Source organism: Glycine soja, chromosome 9 (genome assembly GCF_004193775.1).
Source record: "Glycine soja cultivar W05 chromosome 9, ASM419377v2, whole genome shotgun sequence".
In the NCBI taxonomy this organism is placed as follows: Eukaryota; Viridiplantae; Streptophyta; class Magnoliopsida; order Fabales; family Fabaceae; genus Glycine; species Glycine soja.
In genome coordinates, this window is record NC_041010.1 from 46,507,459 (window position 1) to 46,520,168 (window position 12,710).

Sequence of the window (12,710 nt, forward strand, 5' to 3'; positions counted from 1 at the left end):
TAATTTGGATTTTTCCATAATATATTTTTGAGAATCAATGAAAAGTTGTAGACATAAATAGTCTTGACAATTAATCTCGTAGTTAATTTAAAGAATTAAAACTTATTAAAAAAAAATCAGAATCTCTTATGATGGTTATAAAAAAAAAATGTAATTGAACCCATTTGATTCAATTTCTTTGGTAAAAGAGTCATTTTTGAAAGAAAAATTCGCTTTTAATTTTTTCTTTATACATTTCGTTTCAACTTTTCAAAATAATCAAAAGTTAAAAAGAATAAAAAGTCATATTAAAATAGAGAGTTATGTTAAATAATTTCTCATAAAATAAACAACTTTTTCAACAAAAAAGAAAATTATAATTATAAACAAACAGATATTATCTTCTGCTTTTTTTGAAATATCTAAAAATATAACCACTAATGTATTTTATATGAAAACTATTACTTTTATCTGTAGCATATTAGTCCATTATTACTATATACCAAAAACGATGCAATTGTTATGTTACACTGTTCGAAAGAAAACACTTTTATAAAATGAAAATTAAATTTTAAACTCAAATTTAGACTAAACAAATTATTTTTAGAAATAAAAGAATCTTACTTTTCAAAATAACTCTTCTATGTTATTGTGACGTCGAAATTTAATATTAAAAGATTGTTCGAATTTATCTATCATTATTCATTAAAGGACAAAGCATGTATATTATTTTAAAAAATAAATCCGGCAAATTCTTTAATTAAGTAGCATTTTATTCTCACAAAATACAGATAAGAAAGAGTGATGGATACTTTGAAAATGTGGGTGGGTGGGCCCAGTATAATCATGTTGGGTTTTGACGCAACAGAGCATGTGCAGAACAATATCCAGAGGAGAGGAGATAAAGTGACCCTAGTGTGTGAGACTCACTAAATGCCAAAGAAACTTAAGACAGGCTTGGGTGTCCGACACGTGTCACAAGGACTTTATTTATTGGTTCTTTGTAGAAATGTACCTACACTACACAGCCACACTTTGTTGAATTTCAACCCATTTCTATTGCAAACAAAAGCAAAAGGATCAATTCTTTATTGGTAAAATCTTATCTTTAAATCATGAGCTTTGAAATGAATTTTGAGGCATAGTGATTCCACACTCGATTATAAAGATAAGTGCATTGAAAATTGGCAATTAATTTCTTGAGATATTAAGCTCACTCGATTTTTTAATCATTGTTTTATCTATTAGAAAATTATTAAACAATATGAATACTTTATAAATTTAAAAATGCTTTCATCTATGACTTCTAACAATATTTAAGATATTATTTATAAAAAAAAACTTGAGGTTTAAAATGATAAAGGAAATAAAAGATGATGTCTGGGGAATTCTATGCATAATGTTTGTGTTTGGTCTTATCGACCATTAACATAATTCTATGATTTTAACTCTAATTTGGAAAAAAATTTAAAGTACGAACTAAAGACACAATCTATTATTTTTATGTTTGAAGATAAGTTAAAGAGGAATAGTCTTCGTGGATAAAAATTAATTAAATAAGATATATAAATGTTATAAATTTAATTATTTTTAATTAATAATATAAATTTTTTATATATAATCATCCATGGAGGAATGTTTGTTTCATGGATAAAATTTTTAGTCTCATAAATATATAAGGAAAAAACTTTATCCCACATTTATTATGAAGCAATTAAATAATTAATCTCGACTCTATTTTATTTAGGGGTAAGTCATAACCCCACCTTTAAGCAATACTTAATCTCGACAAAGGAAAAGGAAATATTTATTTCCTTGAAATAATAATCATGTAACATCCAGTATGAATCACATCAAAACAAGATGGATCAAAATATTATGCATATATAAAACTATCAAGTTAATTATAACTTAGAGAAATTAATTAGTATTATCTATATTAACAAGGTGAATCTATTTTTGGACAATTTATTAAGAATTATATTAATAAATGTGTTTAATTTGAAGTAATTATGAAATGAATGAAGCATACTAAAAATAATATAGATAAAAAATTATTAAGAATAAAGTAATTATTATGAAATGAATGAAGCATACTAAAAAATAATATAGATAATTTGAAGTAATTATGAAATGAATGAAATAATTATTAAGAATTTTTTTAAAAAATATGTAAATGAGTATAAAGCATACTAAAAATTTGACATGATGATTTGTATGGACAATCAATAATTAAAAAAATAATCAGATTGATTGTCAAGATATCAAAAATGATTATCTTTAAAAGTGTTACAAATCATTTTTGGTAAGTAAAATTAAACATATACTCTCTTTGCTACCCACTATTACAATTGGACCATGATGGGTTATAGTGACCTACCTTTTTTGGGCCCTGGTTTTTTTAACTTTTGTGGGTTGTTAGTTGTTACATACATTTGTACATATGTAATTATTATATATTTCTAGAAAAAATATCAAATAAATACATGTTTTTAGTTATTCTCATACATATAAAAATATCTCCAACCATTTTTAATAGGTAATCAAATATTTTTTTTATAATATACTCAAAATTAATATTTTCATCTTTTATTTCTAAAAATAATATTTATGAGACTAAAAAAACTACACATAAAATAAATATTTCCTAAGTGATGAATCTTTATTCATCTTTAACCCAAAATTTATATGACCATAAAAATAACTTCCATTATTTTATAAAATGTGTTATATTTTCATTTTAGAAATGTGAACTTTTTATAACATGTAAACTTTTGTTTGTCTAAATATTTTTCTAACATGTAACATTTTATCTGTCTAAATATATATAGCATCACATTCACAGTAACAAGCGTCTAAGGTATTTTTGTAATCCTTTAAAAGAAAAAAGATATTTTATAGTTAAATATTTTTTGTAAATGAATATAATCTTTAACTAATTTATTGACTCAGAGACTAATTTCACTGAAAATATGTTATTATTATTAATTCAAAAGAAATTTTACATGCCATAAAAATATTATTACTTATACTGATATTTTGAAATTGAAATAATAATAATATGAATTGACATATTAAATTTGTTGATGAAATGGAATGTCTTAGCCTTTTTCTTTATTTTTCTTTTCTAAAGTTAAAAAATAATTTTCTCTTTCTTTCACGGATAAGGTAAGTCAATTGGTCATTCCCAACAGAGGAGCCACCTGCTACAATGACAAATGTCCACTGTCACGTGCCAATGTATCCTTTCAGATTTCAACTAACAGGTAACATGCAATAAATATATCATCTTTTTTTGTTTCCCTTCTTTATTAGATCATGCAGCTTTTGTTTAGATCATAAATAACTAATATTACCTAACCTTACCCCTATGTGATGTTATCTACTGACTACAAGTATCAAACAAATTATTTTTTAAAAATAAAAAAGTAATGTAACAGACTTGGATATTGCACGTTGCAGGTTTTAATTAAAACACTTACAATTTTCTTTTTTCTAACCAGTGAAGTTACTTTTGCAAGAAGTATCGATTAATTTTTATAAAAAATTACGTGTGTACAAAAGACGAGTCACTATGTGTTTGAAAATGCCTCAGAATAATATCAAATGGGAAAAATGCACTTTCTTATGCAAAAATTACAAAACAACATGAGAGTTGCTTTTGTTTTCCGTTAAAAATAACACAGACACAAATACACTCTCAATCGATATTTAAATTCTTAATCACTTAATTAAAGAACACAGACTCTTATTATTACTTAAGTCAATTTAGGAATTCTTTTAACTTTAAAATAGGTTAGTATAAATATACTTTGAATTTTTAATCTATGTAAATGCAAATATGACATAACTTCATTTTACTTTTAATTTTTTAATCATTATGAAGTAAGTTGCCTGCACAATTTTTTAATTATTTTTAATAAAACATATTTGTAATTACAAATTATTTTCGTAATTTAAAAAACAATAAGAAAATCTAATCTATAAAAAATATTAGGATTTTATTAATCAATACCCTTAGGGACACTCAGAGCATTAATTAAAAAATTTAAATAAAACAATATTTATTATGTAAATCATAATATAACACAAAAACATCATAAACAATATGATCTTTTTCCTTTCAATAAATTTTCTTATCTTAACGAGCATGAGTTAGTAATCTCATAAATTTATATCTGATTGTTACTGTTATAACTTGAAATTTTTAGATGTGCCTTTGGATGGAAGTGCGAATCATACAGACATATAATTCACCACCATCACCCAAATGTGCAAAAAGGTAGGTTGTGTTAAAAGGTTAAAACTTATTAATTTTATTATTTACAAATATAATTTTGAGATTTTTTTTTAAAAAAAAACTACAAATCAAATTTGATAAATTAAAAGGCATAAAAACTTAATTATGAAATCAGAAATAAGATTAATACTAAGAATGTGTATAAAGACTTACATTAACAATTTGCTAATACCTTTCCTTAAAAAAAAAAACAATTTGCTGATACTTTTTAGCTAGAAAAGGAGCATAATCTGTATCAAAGGGATGGAGACAATTTTTCTAAGAAGTTAATTGAGGATACTAAAAAGTTTGTGCTTTAGGACTAGTTGGTTTAAGCGTGTTTTTCCAAAAAAATGTTTTTTAATGAATTAAACAATTTTTACTTTTTTTTATTATGTTTGTCAAAATTATTTTTAGTTAAAATAAGTAATTTTTATTTATTAAATAAGCAAATCACATTTTTTTAAAAATTACTTATTTTTTTAATTTAAACAAACTCACCTTACCATATATTTAGTTAAACTCATTGAAAAAAGTAATTATTTTTTTCTTTATTTCGAGAACTTTTGGAAAAATAAATGATTACTTTCTTAAAAAAATGTAAATAAAAAGTACGGTTAACATGTGAATCATTGTCAATTTTAAAATTTTAAATCATTGACCTTTATGTCAGTCTCTAATTTATATTATTTTTCTTCTCCAAATATATTTTAAAATAATTAACATAAAACATAATATACTTTTTTCCTTTGTAATGTTTTAATTATAAAACTCTTGACATTCTAATACACATATAAAGGATGACAAAATGGATTGGACAACAACCTGTTAAACTTCTTTTTTTTCAAGTTGAAGCTTTCAATGCATTTGTTTGTTTTGCTTAACTTAACAAGAGATATTAAAATTAAGTTTTAAATATGTAGTTGTATTAAATATTTTAAAAAATAAAATTTTTCATATATCTAAAACAAAATACCAAGAAATTAAATACTAATATATATAAAACTAAATACATATAGATGAACCACGGAAGATTGATAAACTACGTTGCCATCATCAATGAACATACTTGTGGCTTAAACTAAAAAACAATATATGCATAAATCAACTACGGACTCTTACTCTTAATGAAAAGTTTGATTGCCATCAATGGAAAGTACTTGTGGCTCAAACTAAAAAACAATATATGCATAAATCAACTATTCACTCTTATTTTTAATTAAATATCTTAGATTTGAGTTTAAGACATATAATTATATTAAATGCTTAAATTATTTAAACGTGATTATTTCTTTGTAGAGATATTTGTGATTTAATTGAAAAAACTAAATACTAATTTATGTTTTTTTTAAAAAGACAAAAAGCGGGTTACCGGCCGCAGGAAGGTTGGTTATCTAACACCGACTTGCATCCATATATGGAAAATCATATTAGTATCTCATAATAATAATAAAAAAAAAGGGAACAGTTATGCGTGTTTTTTTTTCCCTCTAAAATCTAAATGAGAATACTTCTTATTCTTAAAAAAAAAGTTTACCATTTTAGCCACTAATTATAAAAAAAACAGAATTTAGTTGTCCTTTACAGAGGTTAAATTCTTCTTAACTAGATTGTATTTTGAGTTTATTTTTTATATATTATTAATGGGAATATATATATATATAGAGAGAGATATTTTCCCGATAATAATGGGGAGATTTTTATATTAGAGCATTAAATAAATGAAAAATAATTTATATATAACTTTTAAGTAATCATTATAAAATTAAATTATTTTGAAATATATGATAAATTATCATAAAATACAATATATTAATATTCTAATTAGATATACTATTTTTATGGGGTTTACAAATTTATTCAAAATAAAATTCACATATTTTTTTAACAAATATTCACCTATTTCATTGCCCTTGAGTTGCTCTTTTTTCACGATTATTAATGTTGTTATTTGATTTGTGATAACGAGGGTTTTAAATATTCGTTTATCTTTTTTTTTTGTCTTTTAAGAAGTTCGTTTAAAAATCAATAAAGAAAAATACTACTGTTGAAATTACGATAAAAATATATTAAAAACATTAAATATTATATATTTGATCCTGATAAAAATATATATTATATATTTGATATATTTTAAAACTTTTTAATATATTAAAGATACAGCATTTCCTTTATTTTAATTATTATTTAATGTTGCTGTTGCAGTATTTATTTTGTGCTTTACCATATTTTACCTTTAAAAAATTTCAACTTTCAATTCGAGCAGCAGCTTTGGTAAACCCAACCAGCCAACAGGTTTTTTTCAACTCTTGAAATTTCCAAGTTGTTTTAAATTTCTGGAGCAAACGGTTTTTCACCCTTTTCTGCTCTTTTTCCTTTTTTCTGTGTTTTTATTTTATTATTATTATTATTATTATTATATATATATATAGATATATATATATATATATATATATTATTTTCACTTTCTGGGTTGAGTGAGCAAGTTAAGTTCTGGAGGGAACTGAAAAGAAATCTTAATACAAGATTACACCTTCAGAAGAGTCTTGCTGAAGTGTGTGCATGGACAGGTCATGATCTTTGTATTCTGAACAGTATTCAGAGTTTGATGTTGGTATGTAAAAAAATAGTTTTTATTTTTTATTTTTTTTTCCTTTTGTGTACTTAATTTTTCCTTGAGTTTCAGCTTTCTGTCTTTTAAAAGTTTAGGTAAATGCTAGATACGAAGCGGGTTTATGCAAAAGGGTGGAGTTTTTATTTTTATTTTGCTCTTTTAGAAAAATCTTTGGTATTTTCTGGTTGCTTTTGCTCTGTTCAGAGTTCGGGGCTTAGAAATATTTGAAGTAAATGAGTAGTTTGTTAAAAAAAAAAAATTATGATACTGAGTTTGAATTTGCTATTTTTAAACATGTTTTCAAAATTTTCTTACCAAAGTATGTTTTGAAGTTGTAATAATATAGCAAAATATTTTCCTATTTTTGTATTTATTTTAATGCCCTTTTTTTTCGTCCTTTTGGTTACGAATCAAATTTCTAGTTTCAGTACTTGAAAGTTGAAAACTTGATAACTGAGCATGTACCGATTTTTCAGAGATGGAAACAAAAGGAAAAAAAAATGAACTTTGTTAGAAAATAACTGCATTTTTTCCTCATATGATTTTCTATTCAAACCCTAGAGTGATGTGATTTTTGCATTTTAGTGCAAAGTTAAAAGTTTTAAATGGATCTGCTAATTCAGCTAAACAACTTAAAAACTCCAAAGTTTGTGTCTTTGTTTTCTTTCTTCCTAGTTTGTGGGAATCCTTTGATGGGTTTTCACTTTGGTTTCCTTGCATGTTTAAGAATGGTTCAAATCCTTGGTTTTGCTAGAATGCTCAAATTTTTGCAATGGCATGTGCTTTAATGAGCCATTTTCCTTACTAAGTATGATTGTACGACTCATTTCTGACTTGCAGATTTTGGTTAGATTGTGTAGACTTAGGAGTGAATAGTTTGATATATGCATGGAAGGAAGAGAAGGGATAAGTTCTGGGGTTACAGTGATAGGAGCAGAAGCTCCATCAGCCTATCACATGGCACCAAGGAGTGAAGCTCCAAGCCAAGTTCCTCCACCTGTTCCTGAAGCAACAGCTGGAGCTATTGGTGTCTCACCAGCGAGTGTGGGATTGGATGGAACAGCAGCTAAGAAGAAAAGGGGTAGACCAAGGAAATATGGGCCAGATGGGTTGAACTCTATGGCATTGTCACCCATTCCAATCTCATCTTCAGCTCCATTTGCTAATGAATTCTCATCCGGGAAGCAGCGGGGGAAACCGCGAGCGATGGAGTACAAGCTGCCGAAGAAAGTTGGAGTGGATCTTTTTGGTAATGGAATTTGGTACTTTTAATGCTTAATAACACGCATTGCTTGTAAATAGCATGATTATGTGTCACTAACATGGTTTATCAAATAACTTCATTGTTGTGAATTTAGTAGTATCTTTCTATTTTTGATAACTTTTCTTGCTTCTTAAAGTTTGCTTCCTGTCAAGCTTTTAGACTACCATCCCTGAATACATTGAAAAAACTCTCCTTTTTTATTTGCAAATTCCTAAAAGAATTCATCCTTTTTGTGTTGTTGAACTTTTTGAAGTGAGGTGAATGAATTTAATTTTAAAACTTTGATGGTGTTTCCACGCATGGAAATGTGATTCTATGCTAGCAACGGAGTGTTGAATTGTGGTCTGCACTCTGCAAACACAATTGTGGCTGCAATACCACATCAGCTGCACTTGTCTGCCATATTTTTTTTTCTCACAATTTTAAGGTTTGGGAAGTATTTACCACGATGACAATTAAAACCTTAAATTTAACGTTTATTCTCAAAATATATCATTTTACAGATTGGTTGTATTAACTTTAAATTTGCTAATTGGTTTTTCTTTAAATTTGCTCCCACTGTGCTATAAGATAATTCATAATGGGCAAGTTTATTTAAACTTATTTGTTGAAATAAGTGTTTATTTTAATAAAATAAATAACATTCTGTTTTTTTAGTGTTTGTCTAAATTGCTTCTGCTTAAAAAACGCCAGTTTTCTGCTTATCTTAAGAAGCAAATCCTATCGGCTTCTTAAAAAAACACTTATTTTAATTATTATTTTTTTAAGTTTAAACAAACTCACCCAATATACGTAGTCTGGGACAAATGTATGACTGCTTTTTGTAGAAATTATTATATATATATATTATGACTACTAGTTGTAGAAATTATTAATTACTTTAAGTTTCTACTAATTTCTGTTAATATCTATTGTTGGTACTTCTGCAGGTGATTCTGTTGGTACAAACTTTATGCCCCATATCATTGCGGTCAATACTGGCGAGGTATGCTTGAGGGAGGGGGAAAACATTTGTTTTAACTTCATTTGATACCTGAGTTTGCTTTGAATTTATTTCCAACTATCCAGTATTATGCCCTTGTGAGTCTGGAATATATGGGTGTATAAATTTCTGTCATCTGCCATATCGTGTAACTGGTTAAAGTTAAAACAAGTATATCAATTATGTGGAGAGGGTGTGCTTTGTTCAGTTATCTGTTGGTGTTAGAGGGTAAATCTTGCAAATAATGATAATATGATTTAAGGAAGTATGATTTGTTTCCTGTATCGATCTGTTTATATAGAATGTGTTAATGTATTAATAACATGGTTTAAATCTCTGTTTTTTTTAAAAAAAATTATTGTTTATTTGTGTAATATATGGACAATTATATACAAATGCTCTGTTCTTGTATTGATGATATTTGCAAATTAACTAACATTGTTTGCTTATTGTGTTTGGCAAGAAGTGTTCTTTCTTGACAAAAAAACACTGCTATTTTGTTTGTTTGTTAAAATGCATATACACTACGTGACAAGAACTAAAATAAAAGACCTTCATAGATGCAAACATTAACGGCAATTTGTTGTATCTTTTTAACTCCTCTACTTTTCCATCTCATTTTTTTTGGTAAACATTTTGTTTATGAAGGACCAAGAATGCAGTCTAGTTTCCTTCCATGTTGGATTCACCCCTTTTCTTTTTTCATGGTTATTAACCTCTGTTTCTTTTCATATATTTGTTCCAACATTTTGGTTATATGTCTGCAGTATAGAATGATGAGCATATGATTATTGTGTATGATTCCATCAGTACCAATCTTTGAGTCTCACCTATGAAGTCACTGCAAATTTAGCTATAGTTATTCATAAAAAATAGTTTGAATAAAAGTGAAAACAATTAAGTGTTTGTGCTATATTCTCCATTCAAGAAAAAACCTTTATTACGATATTCTCTTAACATGCTTTATATATTGTAGTGCTAATTCTTCTTGCAGAAGAGACAATTAAATACTGTTATTTTTGTTTTGCACTGTTGTTTTTTCAGGACATTACAATGAAGGTTATATCTTTTTCCCAACAAGGACCCCGTGCTATATGCATCCTATCTGCTAGTGGTGTAATTTCAAATGTTACACTTCGTCAGCCTGATTCTTCTGGGGGAACCTTGACCTATGAGGTGCTTAAACTATTCTTGATATGCAATTATATGCACCATGCATGTTAAGCATAAGAAACAGAAGTATCCCTTTATGGTTTCAAAAATTAGAATGGGAGCATTGATTAGTTTGAGAGAATTCCAGGATTTAGTTTTGCTAGGTAGAGACTGCAAATGGTTAAAAAAGGGCTAGGTTTGGCTGGAAAATACAGAAAAAAATACTAGGGTGTAGAATTATGTCTTTGATGGTAATGGTACTTGATGGCAATTTGTAACTTTACCACTTTATGTTCATCATTTACTTGGAAATTTTAGTTTTTACTTTAATTATTGGTATGATGTTCTTGATGGGTGCTATAAAATCTTATGTTTCACATTTGGGATTATTTTCTAGGGCCGTTTTGAGATACTTTCATTATCTGGATCATTCATGCCTACTGACAACCAAGGAACAAGAAGCAGATCAGGTGGGATGAGCGTTTCATTGTCAAGTCCAGATGGTCGCATTGTAGGTGGTGGAGTTGCTGGTCTCCTTGTAGCTGCTGGTCCTGTGCAGGTAAACATTCCTTTCTCAACTCAATTAGGTATGTGATCATGACCATGGATTGGGTGGTAAGGACTACAAGGTTGGATTCAAATTAGTCCCCAACATCCTACATTTTCTGTGATATTGAAAACTTTGCCAAACAATTTTTGCTCAAATACATCCCAAACAATTGAGGGTTGTCAAATGAAAGAGGCAAAGTTGCATGCCTTGATTAAAGGCACAACACAAGGGAGTTACCTTAATGTAGCATCTGGTTCAATTTACTTTGAACTGGTTAGACATTTGTTCCTCAAATGAAGGATCACTTTTTATGTTATCAGGTGGTGGTGGGAAGCTTTTTGCCAAACAACCCGCAAGATAAGAAACCAAAGAAGCCAAAGTCTGATTATGCACCAGCTAATGTCACCCCTTCCATTGCAGTGTCTTCTGCGCCACCCCCTACTAATGGTGAAAAGGAGGATGTCATGGGTGGACACCTACTGCACAACAACTCAGGAACAACCCTTAACTCGAACTTTTCTCCTCCCTCGGCCTTTCGTCGAGAAAACTGGGTTAACATGCACTCCATGGCCGACTCGATGAAGTCGGTTACTGACATTAACATATCTCTTCCTGATAGTTAAGTTGATGATCAACCTGGAGTCTCGCTGACAACATTCATGACTGAACTCTTTGTTTATTGTTTCCAGTGTTGTTGTTCTATATCGCCTACTTTCCACTCTTTTCAAACCTTATTATGATCTTTTGTCGATGACACCGTAGGACCAAGTAGCTAGTGGTGTAAGTTGCAGCTAGGTTTCTACAATTTTCTTTGCCTACCAGAGCATCTGATTCCTTGGCTGATTAGGTAGATGCTGCAATGTGCAGTGTTATGATTAGGCTAATTCGGATGTAATCACAACTGAATTTGTTCGAGCTTTTGTCTCAACCTAGCCATTTATTATTATGTCACGAGTATAGGCTTGTTATTTTCTTTATAGCATCTTATACTTGCTTTAATGAGTTTAATGTTTAAATATTTGAAAATTTTAGATTTGGAAAGAATGGACGAATGTAGATAGTAAAAATGTTGGTGTTTTTACTGATTTTTCAGACACGGACACACGGTTATTCAGATGGAGTAAAATTGTCTCGAGTGAAAGATTATGGTGACTTGTAGGCTTATACCAGAAAACAATATTGTTTTTAATGATAATACAACTTAGTTGAAAGAAATAAAGGCAACAAAAAGAAAATACAAAATCCAAAATTCAACAAATCTCCCTTAGATCATCGTCCTATCTGTCTCCTTGACTCGTTTGAATATATTATTAACTTAGTTCCTAAAATTGCCCAAAAAAATGGTCTTTGAAATGATGACTGGTCAGACATTTCGGTTCCAAATGTTAAAGACTTCATAATTTAATCTCAAACTTCAAAAAGTATTATTTAGAAAAAATCCTCTCCATTTATTTTGATTTTAAATTTAATGTGCATCTATTAATTTGGTCTTTGACTTTGTTTTACACTTGTCAATTTTGATTTCTAGAATAAAATTAACTGATTTTGTATTGTTAAGAATCAAATTATGAACTCTCTTTGTTAATGAAAAGTAAGATATAGTCCTTAGTGTCTTTAATAATTGTTCTTTATATTTTTATTTATCAAAGTATTGGTTATTGAGAACTAAATACTAACTAAATAAACATATAATGATCCATATTTAAAAGATTAAAAACTAGAATTGAAATTCACGTTTAAGATCAAAAGCTGTTTTAATCCTTGTATTTAAAAGTAGGTTGAAAGAAGCCCTGTAACTCTAGTATCAGTAGTATGGAGGGACCGTTTACTATATTTAAAAACAAACAAACTATGTGTTTTTGATTGAGTCGGTACTCAGCAGTATTAGTA

The 12,710-nt window shown here is 27.9% G+C and overlaps 1 protein-coding gene across 4 annotated transcripts; it reads left to right on the top strand.

Moving 5' to 3' along the window:
- Nucleotides 1-6,501: 6,501 nt before the first annotated feature.
- Nucleotides 6,502-11,797, top strand: LOC114425280 (AT-hook motif nuclear-localized protein 7-like). Of its 4 annotated transcripts, none has more exons than XM_028392143.1 (6): nt 6,502-6,553; nt 7,713-8,121; nt 9,066-9,121; nt 10,163-10,294; nt 10,668-10,829; nt 11,141-11,797. In XM_028392143.1, exons 2-6 carry the CDS (start codon nt 7,761-7,763, stop codon nt 11,441-11,443), a joined length of 1,014 nt encoding a protein of 337 aa, XP_028247944.1. In that variant the 5' UTR covers nt 6,502-6,553; nt 7,713-7,760; the 3' UTR covers nt 11,444-11,797. The 4 variants fall into 4 exon arrangements, with proteins under 4 accessions (XP_028247944.1, XP_028247946.1, XP_028247942.1 ...); XM_028392145.1 differs by having other exon boundaries at nt 6,504-6,553; nt 7,724-8,121; XM_028392141.1 differs by lacking the exon at nt 6,502-6,553 and adding an exon at nt 6,711-6,872.
- The last annotated feature ends 913 nt before the right edge of the window (nt 11,798-12,710 follow it).